Consider the following 23,336-nt stretch of genomic DNA (forward strand, 5'->3'; position numbering starts at 1 on the left):
CTCTCAGACACTCACCATTTCTCTCTCTCTTTCTATTTCTCTATTTCTGTATCTCTCTATCTGTGTGAAGCCTCTGGTGTATTGGTATTTTAGTTTTAGGAGTTCAGTGACATCACTCTGTCTGTTCCAGCTCCATCTCAGCTTCAGGATATCACAACACACAGATAAAGCCATTTTGCCATCTAGTAGCAAATGGGAAAAAGAGTCAGATAGTGATCCCAACCCAACCCTTGTTCTCCCTCGCATTGGATCTCTTCCTGTCTGTCTCTGATTTTATACTGTGTTTTTATCTCAGTTGAGATGCCCACTTTCAGAAGCTAAGCATAAGCATTTGAGTGACGATATGGTTGGTAATCCTTCTTAATGCGCTTCCAAGTCCACTTCATGTTTATGAACACTCCAGTGTTTAATTGCTAAGTTGTATTTATTTTGTCACTATGGCCTATTGTCACTATGGCCTTACCTCCCTAATCTTACTACATTTGTACACACTGTATATAGATTTTTCTATTGTCTTATTGACTGTACGTTTGTTTATACCATGTGTAACTCTGTGTTGTTTGTGTCGCACTGCTTTGCTTTATCTTGGCCAGGTCGCAGTTGTAAATGAGAACTTGTTCTCAACTGGCCTACCTGGTTAAATAAAAAATATTAACTAATAAACTTCAAGTTGCTTCATTATTTACTTGAATTGTGTCATCATATAAAGGGGAAGTTACTTGTTTGCTGAAAATAAGTGGACCCATTGACATAATATTAGCAACAATGTATCTGATTACATACAGTATTATATGATTTTACAGGACAATTTCATATTTGGACTACAATAACCACAATTCCCCGCTGCCGGAATTCCTGATTGACATTCTTCCGGCCAGGAAGATGGCCGTACACAACAAATAGTTAGCGAAATATGAACTATATTTCATTCGTTTTCTTCGTTTTATAGACGTATAGCCGAGGTATTTCCTGGAAAAAAATGTAAGTTGGCGTTTTAAATCTAACTATGTTTACGCATATCTATGCTTTAGTTTCGATGCTGAGATTGCTAACGTTAGCTAGCCAGCCAGCTGCCTGAGCCGGTGTCTTGATTGTGTTCATTTACATCGCTAGTTCCAGTATTTAGCTAGCTGGTTTGCTGACTATGGATTCATCTTGATTCATCCCCTGTATGTGTTCAATATACAGCCTCTCGCGCTGTTTTTGAGAGTAGGCTCACATTTTGCCCTGTCCGGAAACGGTTGTACAGGGAAAAGGGAACTGCTATTTGATTCACTGTTGCTTTCGAGAGGCTGGCTGCTGCGTCACTGACTGCCTGCTCCTGGCAACTTTTTTTCTTCTTTTTCTGGAGGGATTCATTTGGCCCCCTGACAGCCGAGAGGATTTCTGAGAAAGGGTTGTGGACGTCTAGACTAGAGGATGCGCCCTGGTTCCCGACACTCGCACTAGGGCTACAGGCCAAATATATCACCTCTCCCCCCAGCACCAAATCCAGTAGCAGGCCAGCCACTGCATCACTCGGATTAATGTCTAAACAGTTTCCTTGGGACGTCACCCCATTGAAGTTGACATTTTAAAACGATTAGAGTAGGAGTTAGGCTTTAGGGACGTCTCAAGGATCCCGGAGAGCACTAACCCACACGGATGCATCACACGTGTCATTCATTGTGTCCATATTTTAAGTTCATCTGTTTCCATCAAATAACCTTTCAAATAAATGAATAACTGAAATATGTGATGTGATGATATATCCCCGCAGCAACCAGTATCCATGGAGACCCCACAGCCCGGCCCAGCAGACGGAGAGGAGCGACCAGTGGAGCTGCGGCCCAGAACACGCTCAAACCCGGAGGGTGCAGAGGACAGGCGCAGCAGCACTGGTAGCCTAGGCAACAGCAACCCCAGCACCCCGCAGCCTGCAGTGGGCAGCCGAGTGGAGGGAGAGGGGGAGGCCTCGACCAGCGACAGTCCTCCTAGCTCCACCACCACCACAATCTCTGCCACCACAGCCCAGACCATAGCCCCTATAGTGGCAGCTACGGTCAATGCCATAGTAGGCCTGCCCACCCCCACGCCAGTGGCCAAGGACAGGCCCAAACCCACCCAGGCTCCTCCCCCTCTGACGCCCCCCATCCCTCCCACGGCAGAGTTCCAGCTACGAGCACCCCGCGTCAACTGTCCAGAGAAAGTGGTGCGTGATCCTGTATTGTTGATGACTAGAAACAGAATGAGATCAAAGGGATGTCATTGTGAGAGATATTGGGCTAATGAAGTTCACTCCTGGGATTTAGGCTAGATGAAAGGACGTGCAAAGGGATTGGCTCAGACCATGTTGTTATAAGATTGTAATCCTATATTTTTTATTATGACAGATCATCTGTTTGGATCTCTCTGAAGAGATGTCATCACAAAAGCTGGAGTCCTTCAATGGGTGAGTTCTACTTCTGGTCTTGTTGGCATATTTAATTTTTTTATTTAACCTTTATTTAACTAGGCAAGTCAGTTAAGAACAAATTTTTATTTACAATGACAGCCTAGGAACAGTGGGTTAACTGCCTTGTTCAGGGGCAGAACGACAGATTTTTACCTTGTCAGCTCGGGGATTCGATCAAGCAACTTGTCGGTTACTGGCCCATCGCTCGAACCACTAGGCTACCTGCCCAACGCTCTAACCACTAGGCTACCCTGCCCAACGCTCGAATCACTAGGCTACCTGCCCAACGCTCGAACCACTAGGCTACCTGCCCAACGCTCGAACCACTAGGCTACCTGCCCAACGCTCGAACCACTAGGCTACCTGCCCAACGCTCTAACCACTAGGCTACCTGCCCAACACTCTAACCACTAGGCTACCTGCCGCACCATATCTCTTATCTGCTTGACGACACGTGAAGTTGCCACTCTCTAAAGTTCTGAATCCTTTCCCTTCAGATCCAAGACCAACGCTCTCAATATTTCCCAGAAGATGATTGAGATGTTTGTGAGAACAAAACACAAGATTGACAAGCGCCATGAGTTTGCCCTGGTGGTTGTTAATGATGATGCCTTGTGGGTGAGTCTTGTTGGCCCATTCACTTTAAGTAAATGTATTTTTCCTGAAGGCCACAACCAAACCGTTGTTATTATGCTCAGTTATCACATGGTGCTGTATTTCCAATTTGAGTCTAATTCTATTCCATCCTTTCCGTATGCGTGTGTGTGTGTCGCTCTCTCTTAGCTGTCAGGTTTCACCTCTGACCCCAGGGAACTGTGCAGCTGTCTCTATGACCTGGACACCAACGTGTGTGAAACCTTCAGTATCCTTCCTCTGTCACAACAACAACAAGCCATTCAGCCTGTAGTGTAGTCTAGTGTGGTATTGTATTACTGTTGGGGCATACAGGAAGTTGTCTCCTTAATATCCTTCACCAGATCTAGAGGATCTTCTTAGTGTTATGTAAGTTACATCACTTCCTCCTTTAATCACTTCTCTACTTTTCCCTTCTGCTGTGGTTAACTGCTGTCCTGTATCCTCTGCTGTGGTTAACTGTTGTCCTGTATCCTCTGCTGTGGTTAACTGTTGTCCTGTATCCTCTGCTGTGGTCGTAACTGTTGTCCTGTATCCTCTGCTGTGGTCGTAACTGTTGTCCTGTATCCTCTGCTGTGGTCGTAACTGTTGTCCTGTATCCTCTGCTGTGGTTAACTGCTGTCCTGTATCCTCTGCTGTGGTTAACTGTTGTCCTGTATCCTCTGCTGTGGTCGTAACTGTTGTCCTGTATCCTCTGCTGTGGTCGTAACTGTTGTCCTGTATCCTCTGCTGTGGTTAACTGCTGTCCTGTATCCTCTGCTGTGGTTAACTGTTGTCCTGTATCCTCTGCTGTGGTCGTAACTGTTGTCCTGTATCCTCTGCTGTGGTCGTAACTGTTGTCCTGTATCCTCTGCTGTGGTTAACTGTTGTCCTGTATCCTCTGCTGTGGTTAACTGTTGTCCTGTATCCTCTGCTGTGGTTAACTGTTGTCCTGTATCCTCTGCTGTGGTTAACTGCTGTCCTGTATCCTCTGCTGTGGTTAACTGTTGTCCTGTATCCTCTGCTGTGGTCGTAACTGTTGTCCTGTATCCTCTGCTGTGGTCGTAACTGTTGTCCTGTATCCTCTGCTGTGGTCGTAACTGTTGTCCTGTATCCTCTGCTGTGGTCGTAACTGTTGTCCTGTATCCTCTGCTGTGGTCGTAACTGTTGTCCTGTATCCTCTGCTCTGGTCGTAACTGCTGTCCTGTATCCTCTGCTCTGGTCGTAACTGCTGTCCTGTATCCTCTGCTCTGGTCGTAACTGCTGTCCTGTATCCTCTGCTCTGGTCGTAACTGCTGTCCTGTATCCTCTGCTGTGGTTGTAACTGCTGTCCTGTATCCTCTGCTGTGGTTAACTGTTGTCCTGTATCCTCTGCTGTGGTCGTAACTGTTGTCCTGTATCCTCTGCTGTGGTCGTAACTGTTGTCCTGTATCCTCTGCTGTGGTCGTAACTGTTGTCCTGTATCCTCTGCTGTGGTCGTAACTGTTGTCCTGTATCCTCTGCTGTGGTCGTAACTGTTGTCCTGTATCCTCTGCTCTGGTCGTAACTGCTGTCCTGTATCCTCTGCTCTGGTCGTAACTGCTGTCCTGTATCCTCTGCTCTGGTCGTAACTGCTGTCCTGTATCCTCTGCTGTGGTTGTAACTGCTGTCCTGTATCCTCTGCTGTGGTTGTAACTGTTGTCCTGTATCCTCTGCTGTGGTTGTAACTGGTGTCCTGTATCCTCTGCTGTGGTTGTAACTGTTGTCCTGTATCCTCTGCTGTGGTCGTAACTGTTGTCCTGTATCCTCTGCTGTGGTTGTAACTGTTGTCCTATATCCTCTGCTGTGGTTCTCACTGCTGTCCTATATCCTCTGCTGTGGTTCTCACTGCTGTCCTGTATCCTCTGCTGTGGTTCTCACTGCTGTCCTGTATCCTCTGCTGTGGTTCTCACTGCTGTCCTGTATCCTCTGCTGTGGTTGTAACTGCTGTCCTGTTGTAACTGTTGTCCTGTATCCTCTGCTGTGGTCGTAACTGCTGTCCTGTATCCTCTGCTGTGGTCGTAACTGCTGTCCTGTATCCTCTGCTGTGGTTGTAACTGTTGTCCTGTATCCTCTGCTGTGGTCGTAACTGCTGTCCTGTATCCTCTGCTGTGGTCGTAACTGTTGTCCTGTATCCTCTGCTGTGGTCGTAACTGTTGTCCTGTATCCTCTGCTGTGGTTGTAACTGTTGTCCTGTATCCTCTGCTGTGGTCGTAACTGCTGTCCTGTATCCTCTGCTGTGGTCGTAACTGCTGTCCTGTATCCTCTGCTGTGGCCGTAACTGTTGTCCTGTATCCTCTGCTGTGGTTGTAACTGTTGTCCTGTATCCTCTGCTGTGGTCGTAACTGTTGTCCTGTATCCTCTGCTGTGGTTGTAACTGCTGTCCTGTATCCTCTGCTGTGGTTCTCACTGCTGTCCTATATCCTCTGCTGTCCGTGTAGCCGTCAGAAGATAGATCTTCCTCTCATGGACAACATCCAGACCATCCCCCCTCCGTTTGTAGTCAGGACTCTCCTCATCTACAGTAGACACGCTGGACAGCTGCAGTTCAGCCCCTCAGACGCTGTCAATGTAAGGGACAATACTGGACCACCACTGTATCAGCCTACTACTGTCTACTGTTAACTCTACTACTATACCAACACTGTCAACCTACTAGTCTACTGTTAACTCTACTACTCTACCAACACTGTCAACCTACTAGTCTACTGTTAACTCTACTACTCTACCAACACTGTCAACCTACTGTCTACTGTTAACTCTACTACTATACCACCACTGTATCAACTTACTACTGTCTACTGTTAACTCTACTACTATACCAACACTGTCTACTGTTAACTCTACTACTATACCCACACTGTCTACTGTTAACTATACTACTATACCAATACTGTCAACCTACTACTGTCTACTGTTAACTCTACTACTCTACCAACACTGTCTACTGTTAACTCTACTACTATACCCACACTGTCTACTGTTAACTATACTACTATACCAATACTGTCAACCTACTACTGTCTACTGTTAACTCTACTACTCTACCAACACTGTCAACTGTTAACTCTACTACTATACCAACACTGTCTACTGTTAACTCTACTACTATACCCACACTGTCTACTGTTAACTCTACTACTATACCAACACTGTCAGCCTACTAGTCTACTGTTAACTCTACTACTATACCAACACTGTCAGCCTACTAGTCTACTGTTAACTCTACTACTATACCAATACTGTCAACCTACTACTGTCTACTGTTAACTCTACTACTATACCAACACTGTCTACTGTTAACTCTACTACTATACCAACACTGTCTACTGTTAACTCTACTACTATACCAATACTGTCAACCTACTACTGTCTACTGTTAACTCTACTACTATACCAACACTGTCTACTGTTAACTCTACTACTATACCAACACTGTCTACTGTTAACTATACTACTATACCAATACTGTCAACCTACTACTGTCTACTGTTAACTCTACTACTATACCAACACTGTCAACCTACTACTGTCTACTGTTAACTCTACTACTATACCAACACTGTCTACTGTTAACTATACTACTATACCAATACTGTCAACCTACTACTGTCTACTGTTAACTCTACTACTATACCAACACTGTCAACCTACTAGTCTACTGTTAACTCTACTACTATACCAACACTGTCAGCCTACTAGTCTACTGTTAACTCTACTACTATACCAACACTGTCTACTGTTAACTCTACTACTATACCAACACTGTCAGCCTACTAGTCTACTGTTAACTCTACTACTATACCAACACTGTCAGCCTACTAGTCTACTGTTAACTCTACTACTCTACCAACACTGTCAACCTACTAGTCTACTGTTAACTCTACTACTCTACCAACACTGTCTACTGTTAACTATACTACTATACCAATACTGTCAACCTACTACTGTCTACTGTTAACTCTACTACTATACCAACACTGTCTACTGTTAACTATACTACTATACCAACACTGTCAACCTACTACTGTCTACTGTTAACTCTACTACTATACCAACACTGTCTACTGTTAACTCTACTACTATACCAACACTGTCAACCTACTAATGTCTACTGTTAACTCTACTACTATACCAACACTGTCTACTGTTAACTCTACTACTCTACCAACACTGTCTACTGTTAACTATACTACTATACCAATACTGTCAACCTACTACTGTCTACTGTTAACTCTACTACTATACCAACACTGTCAACTGTTAACTCTACTACTATACCAACACTGTCTACTGTTAACTCTACTACTATACCAACACTGTCAACCTACTACTGTCTACTGTTAACTCTACTACTATACCAACACTGTCTACTGTTAACTCTACTACTATACCAACACTGTCAACCTACTACTGTCTACTGTTAACTCTACTACTATACCAACACTGTCTACTGTTAACTATACTACTATACCAATACTGTCAACCTACTACTGTCTACTGTTAACTCTACTACTATACCAACACTGTCTACTGTTAACTCTACTACTATACCCACACTGTCTACTGTTAACTCTACTACTATACCAACACTGTCAACCTACTACTGTTAACTCTACTACTCTACCAACACTGTCAGCCTACTAGTCTACTGTTAACTCTACTACTATACCAACACTGTCTACTGTTAACTATACTACTATACCAACACTGTCAACCTACTACTGTTAACTCTACTACTCTACCAACACTGTCAGCCTACTAGTCTACTGTTAACTCTACTACTATACCAACACTGTCTACTGTTAACTCTACTACTATACCAACACTGTCAACTTACTACTGTCTACTGTTAACTCTACTACTATACCAACACTGTCAACTGTTAACTCTACTACTATACCAACACTGTCTACTGTTAACTCTACTACTATACCCACACTGTCTACTGTTAACTATACTACTATACCAATACTGTCAACCTACTACTGTCTACTGTTAACTCTACTATTCTACCAACACTGTCAACTGTTAACTCTACTACTATACCAACACTGTCTACTGTTAACTCTACTACTATACCCACACTGTCTACTGTTAACTATACTACTATACCAATACTGTCAACCTACTACTGTCTACTGTTAACTCTACTACTCTACCAACACTGTCTACTGTTAACTCTACTACTATACCAACACTGTCTACTGTTAACTCTACTACTATACCCACACTGTCTACTGTTAACTCTACTACTATACCAACACTGTCAGCCTACTAGTCTACTGTTAACTCTACTACTATACCAACACTGTCAGCCTACTAGTCTACTGTTAACTCTACTACTATACCAACACTGTCTACTGTTAACTCTACTACTATACCAACACTGTCTACTGTTAACTCTACTACTATACCAATACTGTCAACCTACTACTGTCTACTGTTAACTCTACTACTATACCAACACTGTCTACTGTTAACTCTACTACTATACCAACACTGTCTACTTTTAACTATACTACTATACCAATACTGTCAACCTACTACTGTCTACTGTTAACTCTACTACTATACCAACACTGTCAACCTACTAGTCTACTGTTAACTCTACTACTATACCAACACTGTCAGCCTACTAGTCTACTGTTAACTCTACTACTATACCAACACTGTCTACTGTTAACTCTACTACTATACCAACACTGTCAGCCTACTAGTCTACTGTTAACTCTACTACTATACCAACACTGTCAGCCTACTAGTCTACTGTTAACTCTACTACTATACCAACACTGTCTACTGTTAACTATACTACTATACCAATACTGTCAACCTACTAGTCTACTGTTAACTCTACTACTCTACCAACACTGTCTACTGTTAACTATACTACTATACCAATACTGTCAACCTACTACTGTCTACTGTTAACTCTACTACTCTACCAACACTGTCAACTGTTAACTCTACTACTATACCAACACTGTCTACTGTTAACTATACTACTATACCAACACTGTCAACCTACTACTGTCTACTGTTAACTCTACTACTATACCAACACTGTCTACTGTTAACTCTACTACTATACCAACACTGTCAACCTACTACTGTCTACTGTTAACTCTACTACTATACCAACACTGTCTACTGTTAACTCTACTACTCTACCAACACTGTCTACTGTTAACTATACTACTATACCAATACTGTCAACCTACTACTGTCTACTGTTAACTCTACTACTATACCAACACTGTCAACTGTTAACTCTACTACTATACCAACACTGTCTACTGTTAACTCTACTACTATACCAACACTGTCAACCTACTACTGTTAACTCTACTACTATACCAACACTGTCAACCTACTACTGTTAACTCTACTACTATACCAACACTGTCTACTGTTAACTCTACTACTATACCAACACTGTCAACCTACTACTGTCTACTGTTAACTCTACTACTATACCAACACTGTCTACTGTTAACTCTACTACTCTACCAACACTGTCTACTGTTAACTATACTACTATACCAATACTGTCAACCTACTACTGTCTACTGTTAACTCTACTACTATACCAACACTGTCAACCTACTACTGTCTACTGTTAACTCTACTACTATACCAACACTGTCTACTGTTAACTCTACTACTATACCAACACTGTCAACCTACTACTGTCTACTGTTAACTCTACTACTATACCAACACTGTCTACTGTTAACTCTACTACTATACCAACACTGTCTACTGTTAACTCTACTACTATACCAACACTGTCAACCTACTACTGTCTACTGTTAACTCTACTACTATACCAACACTGTCTACTGTTAACTCTACTACTATACCAACACTGTCAACCTACTACTGTCTACTGTTAACTCTTCTACTATACCCACACTGTCTACTGTTAACTCTACTACTATACCAACACTGTCTACTGTTAACTCTACTACTATACCAACACTGTCTACTGTTAACTCTACTACTATACCAACACTGTCAACCTACTACTGTCTACTGTTAACTCTACTACTATACCAACACTGTCTACTGTTAACTATACTACTATACCAATACTGTCAACCTACTACTGTCTACTGTTAACTCTACTACTATACCAACACTGTCTACTGTTAACTCTACTACTATACCCACACTGTCTACTGTTAACTCTACTACTATACCAACACTGTCAACCTACTACTGTTAAATCTACTACTCTACCAACACTGTCAGCCTACTAGTCTACTGTTAACTCTACTACTATACCAACACTGTCTACTGTTAACTATACTACTATACCAACACTGTCAACCTACTACTGTTAACTCTACTACTCTACCAACACTGTCAGCCTACTAGTCTACTGTTAACTCTACTACTATACCAACACTGTCTACTGTTAACTATACTACTATACCAACACTGTCAACCTACTACTGTTAACTCTACTACTCTACCAACACTGTCAGCCTACTAGTCTACTGTTAACTCTTCTACTATACCAACACTGTCAACCTACTAAATCAAATTTTCAAATCAAATTTATTTATATGGCCCTTAGTACATCAGCTGATATCTTAAATTGCTGTACAGAAACCCAGCCTAAAACCCCAAACAGCAAGCAATGCAGGTGTAGAAGCACGGTGGCTAGGAAAAACTCCCTAGAAAGGCCAAAACCTAGGAAGAAACCTAGAGAGGAACCAGGCTATGAGGGGTGGCCAGTCCTCTTCTGGCTGTGCCGGGTGGAGATTATAACAGAACATGGCCAAGATGTTCATAAATGACCAGCATGGTCAAATAATAATAATCACAGTAGTTGTCGAGGGTGCAGCAAGTCAGCACCTCAGGAGTAAATGTCAGTTGGCTTTTCATAGCCGATCATTAAGAGTATCTCTACTGCTCCTGCTGTCTCTAGAGAGTTGAAAACAGCAGGTCTGGGACAGGTAGCACGTCCGGTGAACAGGTCAGGGTTCCATAGCCGCAGGCAGAACAGTTGAAACTGGAGCAGCAGCACGGCCAGGTGGACTGAGGACAGCAAGGAGTCATCATGTCAGGTCGTCCTGAGGCATGGTCCTAGGGCTCAGGTCCTCCGAGAGAGAGAATTAGAGAGAGCATACTTAAATTCACACAGGACACCGGATAAGACAGGAGAAGTACTCCAGATATAACAAACTGACCCTAGCCCCCCGACACAAACTACTGCAGCATAAATACTGGAGGCTGAGACAGGAGGGGTCAGGAGACACTGTGGCCCCATCCGATGATACCCCCGGACAGGGCCAAACAGGAAGGATATAACCCCACCCACTTTGCCAAAGCACAGCTCCCACACCACTAGAGGGATATCTTCAACCACCAACTTACCATCCTGAGACAAGGCCGAGTATAGCCCACAAAGATCTCCGCCACGGCACAACCCAAGGGGGGGTGCCAACCCAGACAGGAAGATCACATCAGTGACTCAACCCACTCAAGTGACGCACCCCTCCTAGGGACAGCATGGAAGAGCACCAGTAAGCCAGTGACTCAGCCCTTGTAATAGGGTTTAGGCAGAGAATCCCAGTGGAGAGAGGGGAACCGGCCAGGCAGAGACAGCAAGGGCGGTTCGTTGCTCCAGAGCCTTTCCGTTCACCTTCACACTCCTGGGCCAGACTACACTCAATCATATGACCCACTGAAGAGTTGAGTCTTCAGTAAAGACTTAAAGGTTGAGACCGAGTCTGCGTCTCTCACATGGGTAGGCAGACCATTCCATAAAAATGGAGATCTATAGGAGAAAGCCCTGCCTCCAGCTGTTTGCTTAGAAATTCTAGGGACAATTAGGAGGCCTGCGTCTTGTGACCGTAGCGTACGTGTAGGTATGTACGGCAGGACCAACTCGGAAAGATAGGTAGAAGCAAGCACATGTAATGCTTTGTAGGTTAACAGTAAAACCTTGAAATCAGCCCTTGCCTTAACAGGAAGCCAGTGTAGGGAGGCTAGCACTGGAGTAATATGATCAAATTTTTGGGTTCTAGTCAGGATTCTACTACAGTCTACTGTTAACTCTACTACTCTACCAACACTGTCAACTGTTAACTCTACTACTATACCAACACTGTCTACTGTTAACTATACTACTATACCAACACTGTCAACCTACTACTGTCTACTGTTAACTCTACTACTATACCAACACTGTCTACTGTTAACTCTACTACTATACCAACACTGTCAACCTACTACTGTCTACTGTTAACTCTACTACTATACCAACACTGTCTACTGTTAACTCTACTACTCTACCAACACTGTCTACTGTTAACTATACTACTATACCAATACTGTCAACCTACTACTGTCTACTGTTAACTCTACTACTATACCAACACTGTCAACTGTTAACTCTACTACTATACCAACACTGTCTACTGTTAACTCTACTACTATACCAACACTGTCAACCTACTACTGTCTACTGTTAACTCTACTACTATACCAACACTGTCAACCTACTACTGTCTACTGTTAACTCTACTACTATACCAACACTGTCAACTGTTAACTCTACTACTATACCAACACTGTCTACTGTTAACTCTACTACTATACCAACACTGTCAACCTACTACTGTCTACTGTTAACTCTACTACTATACCAACACTGTCTACTGTTAACTCTACTACTATACCAACACTGTCAACCTACTACTGTCTACTGTTAACTCTACTACTATACCAACACTGTCTACTGTTAACTCTACTACTATACCAACACTGTCTACTGTTAACTCTACTACTATACCAACACTGTCAACCTACTACTGTCTACTGTTAACTCTACTACTATACCAACACTGTCTACTGTTAACTCTACTACTATACCAACACTGTCAACCTACTACTGTCTACTGTTAACTCTTCTACTATACCCGCACTGTCTACTGTTAACTCTACTACTATACCAACACTGTCTACTGTTAACTCTACTACTATACCAACACTGTCTACTGTTAACTCTACTACTATACCAACACTGTCAACCTACTACTGTCTACTGTTAACTCTACTACTATACCAACACTGTCTACTGTTAACTATACTACTATACCAATACTGTCAACCTACTACTGTCTACTGTTAACTCTACTACTATACCAACACTGTCTACTGTTAACTCTACTACTATACCCACACTGTCTACTGTTAACTCTACTACTATACCAACACTGTCAACCTACTACTGTTAACTCTACTACTCTACCAACACTGTCAGCCTACTAGTCTACTGTTAACTCTACTACTATACCAACACTGTCTACTGTTAACTATACTACTATACCAACACTGTCAACCTACTACTGTTAACTCTACTACTCTACCAACACTGTCAGCCTACTAGTCTACTGTTAACTCTACTACTATACCAACACTGTCTACTGTTAACTCTACTACTATACCAACACTGTCAACCTACTACTGTCTACTGTTAACTCTACTACTATACCAACACTGTCAACTGTTAACTCTACTACTATACCAACACTGTCTACTGTTAACTCTACTACTATACCAACACTGTCAACCTACTACTGTCTACTGTTAACTCTACTACTATACCAACACTGTCTACTGTTAACTCTACTACTATACCAACACTGTCAACCTACTACTGTCTACTGTTAACTCTACTACTATACCAACACTGTCTACTGTTAACTCTACTACTATACCAACACTGTCTACTGTTAACTCTACTACTATACCAACACTGTCAACCTACTACTGTCTACTGTTAACTCTACTACTATACCAACACTGTCAACCTACTACTGTCTACTGTTAACTCTTCTACTATACCCGCACTGTCTACTGTTAACTCTACTACTATACCAACACTGTCTACTGTTAACTCTACTACTATACCAACACTGTCTACTGTTAACTCTACTACTATACCAACACTGTCAACCTACTACTGTCTACTGTTAACTCTACTACTATACCAACACTGTCTACTGTTAACTATACTACTATACCAATACTGTCAACCTACTACTGTCTACTGTTAACTCTACTACTATACCAACACTGTCTACTGTTAACTCTACTACTATACCCACACTGTCTACTGTTAACTCTACTACTATACCAACACTGTCAACCTACTACTGTTAACTCTACTACTCTACCAACACTGTCAGCCTACTAGTCTACTGTTAACTCTACTACTATACCAACACTGTCTACTGTTAACTATACTACTATACCAACACTGTCAACCTACTACTGTTAACTCTACTACTCTACCAACACTGTCAGCCTACTAGTCTACTGTTAACTCTTCTACTATACCAACACTGTCAACCTACTAAATCAAATTTTCAAATCAAATTTATTTATATGGCCCTTAGTACATCAGCTGATATCTTAAATTGCTGTACAGAAACCCAGCCTAAAACCCCAAACAGCAAGCAATGCAGGTGTAGAAGCACGGTGGCTAGGAAAAACTCCCTAGAAAGGCCAAAACCTAGGAAGAAACCTAGAGAGGAACCAGGCTATGAGGGGTGGCCAGTCCTCTTCTGGCTGTGCCGGGTGGAGATTATAACAGAACATGGCCAAGATGTTCATAAATGACCAGCATGGTCAAATAATAATAATCACAGTAGTTGTCGAGGGTGCAGCAAGTCAGCACCTCAGGAGTAAATGTCAGTTGGCTTTTCATAGCCGATCATTAAGAGTATCTCTACTGCTCCTGCTGTCTCTAGAGAGTTGAAAACAGCAGGTCTGGGACAGGTAGCACGTCCGGTGAACAGGTCAGGGTTCCATAGCCGCAGGCAGAACAGTTGAAACTGGAGCAGCAGCACGGCCAGGTGGACTGAGGACAGCAAGGAGTCATCATGTCAGGTCGTCCTGAGGCATGGTCCTAGGGCTCAGGTCCTCCGAGAGAGAGAATTAGAGAGAGCATACTTAAATTCACACAGGACACCGGATAAGACAGGAGAAGTACTCCAGATATAACAAACTGACCCTAGCCCCCCGACACAAACTACTGCAGCATAAATACTGGAGGCTGAGACAGGAGGGGTCAGGAGACACTGTGGCCCCATCCGATGATACCCCCGGACAGGGCCAAACAGGAAGGATATAACCCCACCCACTTTGCCAAAGCACAGCTCCCACACCACTAGAGGGATATCTTCAACCACCAACTTACCATCCTGAGACAAGGCCGAGTATAGCCCACAAAGATCTCCGCCACGGCACAACCCAAGGGGGGGCGCCAACCCAGACAGGAAGATCACATCAGTGACTCAACCCACTCAAGTGACGCACCCCTCCTAGGGACAGCATGGAAGAGCACCAGTAAGCCAGTGACTCAGCCCTTGTAATAGGGTTTAGGCAGAGAATCCCAGTGGAGAGAGGGGAACCGGCCAGGCAGAGACAGCAAGGGCGGTTCGTTGCTCCAGAGCCTTTCCGTTCACCTTCACACTCCTGGGCCAGACTACACTCAATCATATGACCCACTGAAGAGTTGAGTCTTCAGTAAAGACTTAAAGGTTGAGACCGAGTCTGCGTCTCTCACATGGGTAGGCAGACCATTCCATAAAAATGGAGATCTATAGGAGAAAGCCCTGCCTCCAGCTGTTTGCTTAGAAATTCTAGGGACAATTAGGAGGCCTGCGTCTTGTGACCGTAGCGTACGTGTAGGTATGTACGGCAGGACCAACTCGGAAAGATAGGTAGAAGCAAGCACATGTAATGCTTTGTAGGTTAACAGTAAAACCTTGAAATCAGCCCTTGCCTTAACAGGAAGCCAGTGTAGGGAGGCTAGCACTGGAGTAATATGATCAAATTTTTGGGTTCTAGTCAGGATTCTACTACAGTCTACTGTTAACTCTACTACTATACCAACACTGTCTACTGTTAACTCTACTACTATACCCACACTGTCTACTGTTAACTCTACTACTATACCAACACTGTCAACCTACTACTGTCTACTGTTAACTCTACTACTATACCAACACTCAACCTACTACTGTTAACTCTACTACTATACCAATACTGTCTACTGTTAACTCTACTACTATACCAACACTGTCAACCTACTACTGTCTAATGTTAACTCTACTACTCTACCAACACTGTCAACTGTTAACTCTACTACTATACCAACACTGTCAACCTACTACTGTCTAATGTTAACTCTACTACTATACCAACACTGTCTACTGTTAACTCTACTACTATACCAACACTGTCTACTGTTAACTCTACTACTATACCAACACTGTCAACCTACTACTGTCTACTGTTAACTCTACTACTATACCAACACTGTCAACCTACTACTGTCTACTGTTAACTCTACTACTCTACCAACACTGTCAACTGTTAACTCTACTACTATACCAACACTGTCTACTGTTAACTCTACTACTATACCAACACTGTCAACCTACTACTGTTAACTCTACTACTCTACCAACACTGTCAGCCTACTAGTCTACTGTTAACTCTACTACTATACCAACACTGTCAACCTACTACTGTCTACTGTTAACTCTACTACTATACCAACACTGTCTACTGTTAACTCTACTACTATACCAACACTGTCAACCTACTACTGTCTACTGTTAACTCTACTACTATACCAACACTGTCAACCTACTACTGTCTACTGTTAACTCTACTACTATACCAACACTGTCTACTGTTAACTCTACTACTATACCAACACTGTCAACCTACTACTGTTAACTCTACTACTATACCAACACTGTCAACTGTTAACTCTACTACTATACCAACACTGTCTACTGTTAACTCTACTACTATACCAACACTGTCAACTGTTAACTCTACTACTATACCAACACTGTCTACTGTTAACTCTACTACTATACCAACACTGTCTACTGTTAACTCTACTACTATACCAACACTGTCAACCTACTACTGTCTACTGTTAACTCTACTACTATACCAACACTGTCTACTGTTAACTCTACTACTATACCAACACTGTCAACCTACTACTGTCTACTGTTAACTCTACTACTATACCAACACTGTCTACTGTTAACTCTACTACTATACCAACACTGTCTACTGTTAACTCTACTACTATACCAACACTGTCAACCTACTACTGTCTACTGTTAACTCTACTAATATACCAACACTGTCTACTGTTAACTCTACTACTATACCAACACTGTCTACTGTTAACTATACTACTATACCAACACTGTCAACCTACTACTGTCTACTGTTAACTCTACTACTATACCCACACTGTCTACTGTTAACTCTACTACTATACCAACACTGTCAACCTACTACTGTTAACTCTACTACTCTACCAACACTGTCAACTGTTAACTCTACTACTATACCAACACTGTCAACCTACTACTGTCTACTGTTAACTCTACTACTATACCAACACTGTCAGCCTACTACTGTCTACTGTTAACTCTACTACTATACCAATACTGTCTACTGTTAACTCTACTACTATACCAATACTGTCAGCCTACTACTGTCTACTGTTAACTCTACTACTATACCAATACTGTCTACTGTTAACTCTACTACTATACCAATACTGTCAACCTACTACTGTCTACTGTTAACTCTACTACTATACCAATACTGTCAGCCTACTAGTCTACTGTTAACTCTACTACTCTACCAACACTGTCTACTGTTAACTCTACTACTATACCAATACTGTCAACCTACTACTGTCTACTGTTAACTCTACTACTCTACCAACACTGTCTACTGTTAACTCTACTACTCTACCAACACTGTCTACTGTTAACTCTACTACTATACCAACACTGTCAACCTACTACTGTTAACTCTACTACTATACCAACACTGTCAACCTACTACTGTTAACTCTACTACTATACCAACACTGTCTACTGTTAACTCTACTACTATACCAACACTGTCAACCTACTACTGTCTACTGTTAACTCTACTACTATACCAACACTGTCAACCTACTACTGTTAACTCTACTACTATACCAACACTGTCTACTGTTAACTCTACTACTATACCAACACTGTCAACCTACTACTGTTAACTCTACTACTATACCAACACTGTCAACCTACTACTGTTAACTCTACTACTATACCAACACTGTATCAATGACCTTATCAGACGTCTACTGCTCTGACTCTTCACTGAATACTATTATGTACAGCTGTTTGTATCACGTGTGTTATATCTGTGGTGAGACCTAACCCTTTCAGTGTTTGTGGTATTATTTGAACAGAGACACTAACTGTCCTTGTCTCATCCTGTAGAGCATGCTGCTGTCTCCCTACTTCTTCTTTGATGTGGTTTACCTTCACAACGGGGCTGAGGAGCAGGGGGATGAGGCCAGCTGGAGGGTGAGTGGTCGAGAAGAGGGAGGGAGGGATTCAAGGAGAACATCGGCACAGACACTCGTCCAAGCTCTGAAATGTTACTATGTGAGATTGTGATGCCTGCTGAAAAACACCATTCCGTCTTATAGCGGCACCTTACAGCTCATGTACACTACATGACCAAAAGTAAGTGGACACCTGCTCGTCGAACATCTCATTACAAAATCATGGGTTGTTCCCCCCTTTGCTGCTATAACAGCCTCCACTCTTCTGGGAAGGCTTTCCACTAGATGTTGGAACATTGCTGAGGGGACTTGCTTGCATTCAGCCACAAGAGCATTAGTGATGTCGAGCACTGATGTTGGGCGATTAGGCCTGGCTCGCAGGTGGCGTTCCAATTCATCCCAAAGGTGCTCGATGGGGTTGAGGTCAGGGCTCTGTGCAGGCCAGTCAAGTTCTTCCACACCGATCTTGACAAACAATTTCTGTATGTACCTCGCTTTGTGCACGGGGGCAATGTCATGCTGAAACAGGAAAAGGGCCTTCCCCAAACTGTTGCCACAAAGTTGTAGGCACAGAGTTGTCTATAATGTAGCGTTAAGATTTCCCTTCACTGGAATTAAAGGGCCTAGGCCAAACCATGAAAAACAGCCCCAGACATTATTAATCATCCACCAAACTTTACAGTTGGCAGTGCTATGCATTGGAGCAGGTAGGGTTCTCCTGGCATCCACCAAACCCAGATTCGTCTGTTGGACTGCCAGATGTTGAAGCGTGATTCATCAAATCAAATGTTATTAGTTGCATGCGCTGAATACAACAACAGTGAAATGCTGACTTACGAGCTCCTAACCAACAATGCAGTTTAAAATCAATAAAAAGGTAATATGTACATGTAGAGTTATTAAAGTGACTATGCATAGATGATGATGAAGATAACAGAGAGTAGCAGCGGTGTAAAAGGGGGGCAATGCAAATAGTCTGGCTAGCCATTTGATTAGATGTTCAGGAGTCTTATGGCTTGGGGGGTAGAAGCTGTTTAGAAGCCTCTTGGACCTAGACTTGGTGCTCTGGTACCGCTTGCCGTGCGGTAGCAGAGAGAACAGTCTATGACTAGGGTGGCTGGAGTCTTTGACAATTTTTAGGGCCTTCCTCTGACACCGCCTGGTATAAAGGTCCTGGATGGCAGGAAGCTTGGCCCCAGTGATGTACTGGGTCATACGCACTACCATCTGTAGTGCCTTGCGGTCGGAGGCCGAGCAGTTTCCATACCAAGCAGTGATGCAATCAGACAGGATGCTCTCGATGGTGCAGCTGTAGAACCTTTTGAGGATCTGAGGACCCATGCCAAATCTTTTCAGTCTCCTGAGAGGGAATAGGTTTTGTCGTGTCCTCTTCACAACTGTCTTGGTGTGCTTGGACCATGTTAGTTTGTTGGTGATGTGGACACCAAGGAACTTGAATGTGCTTGGTCCTCTTTTTCCTGTAGTCCACAATCATCTCCTTTGTCTTGATCACATTGAGGGATTCATCATTCCAGAGAACGTGTTTCCACTGTTCCAGAGTCCAATGGCGGCAAGCTTTACACCACGCTAGCCGACGCGTGGCATTGCGCATGGTGATCTTAGGGTTGTGTGCGGCTACTCAGCCATGGAAACCAATTTCATGAAGCTCCCGACGAACAGTTATTGTGCTGATGATGCTTCCAGAGGCAGTTTGGAACTCTGTAGTGAGTGTTGCAACCGAGGACAGACGATTTTTCAGCACTCGGTGGTCCCGTTCTGTGAGCTTGTGTGATCTACCACTATGCGGCTGAGCCGTTGTTGCTCCTAGACGTTTCCACTTCACAATAACAGCACTTACAGTTGACCGGGGCAGCTCTAGCAGGGCAGAAATTTGCCGAACTGACTTGTTGGAAAGGTAGCATCCTATGACGGTGCCACGTTGAAAGTCTGAGCTCTGCAGTAAGGCCATTCTACTGCCTATGTTCTTCTATGGAGATTGCATGGCTGTGTGCTCGATTTTACACACCTGTCAACAACGTTGTTGACATGGAAATTCAGAGAATTGTCCTGAAGCCATTCCTGCTTTGTCTTGGCTGTGTGCTTAGGGCCTTCTCCCCCGATTGCTCAGTTTGGACGGGTGACCAGCTCTCAGAAGAGTCTTGGTGGTTCCAAACTTCTTCCATTTAAGAATGAGGGAGGACACTGTGCTTTGGGGGGCCTTCAATGCTGCAGAAATGTTTTGGTACACTTGCCCTAGATTGTGCCTCAACACAATCACCTGAGCTCAATTTTGAGTCTCATAGCAAAGGGTCTGAATACTTATGTAAATAAGGTATTTTTTATTTTTTTATAACATCAAACATTTTATTTTTTTTCAATCTATTTTAGAATAATTCCGTAACGTAACAAAAATGAAAAAGTCAAGGGGTCTGAATACTTTCCGACTTCACTTCCTGTTCTATCACTGAAACCTGAACAACTGTTTCACTTAGAGGAGATATCCTTTCACTTAAACTGTAATTTCTTGCGTGTGTTTTCTCTCTGTAGGACATCTACACATCGTTCTGTAACCTGGACTCTAAAGGCACCTGTTACCACTTCGAGGTATCTCTGTGTGGGCCGGCCATCGAGCTCCACAACTGCATGGCCAAGCTGCTGTCCCACCCCCTCCAGAGACCCTTCCAGAGCCATGCGTCCTACAGCCTGCTAGAGGGAGATGACCCCCAGGACGTAGAGGCCACCGTCTAACTGGAGGTGCCTGGTCGAGCGACGGACCCCCAGGGGAGGCCAGTGTTTAACTTGGGGGTCTTCAGAGTACCCTGGTCCTGGAGAGTTACAGGGTCTGCAGTGCAGGGATGGAGCAAAAACCTGTTGAGTCAAGTGTGTTAGTGGCCGGCGCTGGACTAAACGTCTGCACACGCTGTAACTCTCCAGAACCAGGCTTGGAGAACACTGCTCTAACTGGACAAGGAGATGGGTTGCTAGGAGATGGGTTGCTAGGTGATGACAATGGGGAAATTAGGAAGCATGTGTGTATGTATTTCATTTAGTTTTAAACCTGATTTGGGGACAGTGTTTTCCCTAAAAGTCTTAAAGAGTGAAATCCATGCCTACACAATAGATGTCACCCATTTCCATGGCTGGCTTGTGGAAAACGTACATTGAAATAACTAAATATAGCTAATATACACGGTCAGGAGCAAGGTTGTTGTAATGGGCTGTTTGAGAAGGGTTGTAAACTGATTCATTTTCTTGTTTTTACATCCGTACACCCTCTGATGGGTACGTTTGTCTTGTCAGTCAGCTGTTTATATTCCCACTTATGCTGTTTTGTTTTGTCAATTGTAGTTTCATTGATCTGTATCTGATGATTAAAAGATAAATGTTAGTAATCTACATGTTGTTTTTGTGTCCCAGACCCAGTATGTCTTTTCACCACTAGGTGGTAGTATATGTATATGTGTCCTTTAGGAAGTTTAGTCAAGCAATGGTTGACAACCCCGTATTCGTGGGGCTACAGTCTCTTTTTAATGTTTCACTATACTGCTTTGTAGGGGTATCTATTGAGATTAGAGATCCAGGTATAATTAAATATTTTATTTTAAAAGGCAAGGATAAACATCCCTCAAGGACCAGTATTATTTTAGAGTTACGGAGCCAAAGGCAGCTTTGACTGTTTTTTTTTCAGAGATGTCAGTCCCTCTGACCTGTATCTCATAACACTTCAAAATATATCATGTTTTTATAAGCATCTCCTATCTTGAGAGGTTATGGCTTCAACAAAAAACAACATCACAAATCACAGCCTCTCTAAAAATGGATTTAAGAACAGAAATCAAATATGTCAGTAGCCACCCGCTGGGCACACCCTGGTTCAATCATTGTAATTTGTCAACGTATTATGATGTGGAATCAGGGCCTAAAACAAACTTTTTTGTTTTCCAAGCACTGGCAGGTAGATTTTTTTTTTTAAATCTACCAGCCACTATAATCTACCGGCCACTAATCTACCAGACACTATAATCTACCGGCCACTAGTCTACCAGACACTATAATCTACCAGACACTAATCTACCGGCCACTAATCTACCAGACACTATAATCTACCAGACACTAATCTACCAGACACTATAATCTACCAGACACTATAATCTACCGGCCACTAATCTACCAGACACTATAATCTACCAGACACTATAATCTACCAGACACTATAATCTACCAGACACTATAATCTACCGGCCACTAATCTACCAGACACTATAATCTACCAGACACTATAATCTACCAGACACTATAATCTACCAGACACTATAATCTACCGGCCACTAATCTACCAGACACTAATCTACCAGATACTATAATCTACCAGACACTATAATCTACCGGCCACTAATCTACCAGACACTATAATCTACCAGACACTAATCTACCAGCCACTATAATCTACCGGCCACTAATCTACCAGACACTATAATCTACCAGACACTAATCTACCAGCCACTATAATCTACCGGCCACTAATCTACCAGACACTATAATCTACCAGACACTATAATCTACCGGCCACTATAATCTACCGGCCACTATAATCTACCAGACACTATAATCTACCAGACACTATAATCTACCAGACACTAATCTACCAGACACTATAATCTACCAGACACTATAATCTACCAGACACTAATCTACCAGACACTATAATCTACCGGCCACTAATCTACCAGCCACTATAATCTACCAGCCAAAATATTTGTTTCCACCATAATTACACCAAAAAATAGATGAGCACGCTTAGCAATGTTTCTAAAACATGAAATGTATTACTAGTAAGAAGTGATGTGGTATATTGCTCGATTTTAA

General features: G+C 42.8%; 1 protein-coding gene across 1 annotated transcript; it reads left to right on the forward strand.

The window, feature by feature from the left end:
• Positions 1 to 868: 868 nt before the first annotated feature.
• On the forward strand, positions 869 to 21,873 carry babam1 (BRISC and BRCA1 A complex member 1). Its single transcript, XM_039002921.1, has 9 exons — positions 869 to 981; positions 1,760 to 2,191; positions 2,373 to 2,431; positions 2,932 to 3,052; positions 3,218 to 3,296; positions 3,412 to 3,436; positions 5,506 to 5,635; positions 18,403 to 18,489; positions 21,018 to 21,873. The coding sequence occupies exons 2-9, from the start codon at positions 1,772 to 1,774 to the stop codon at positions 21,216 to 21,218; spliced, it is 1,122 nt and encodes a 373-aa protein (XP_038858849.1). The 5' UTR covers positions 869 to 981; positions 1,760 to 1,771; the 3' UTR covers positions 21,219 to 21,873.
• Positions 21,874 to 23,336: the final 1,463 nt, after the last annotated feature.

Source organism: Salvelinus namaycush, chromosome 10, assembly GCF_016432855.1.
Source record: "Salvelinus namaycush isolate Seneca chromosome 10, SaNama_1.0, whole genome shotgun sequence".
NCBI classification, from domain to species: Eukaryota; Metazoa; Chordata; class Actinopteri; order Salmoniformes; family Salmonidae; genus Salvelinus; species Salvelinus namaycush.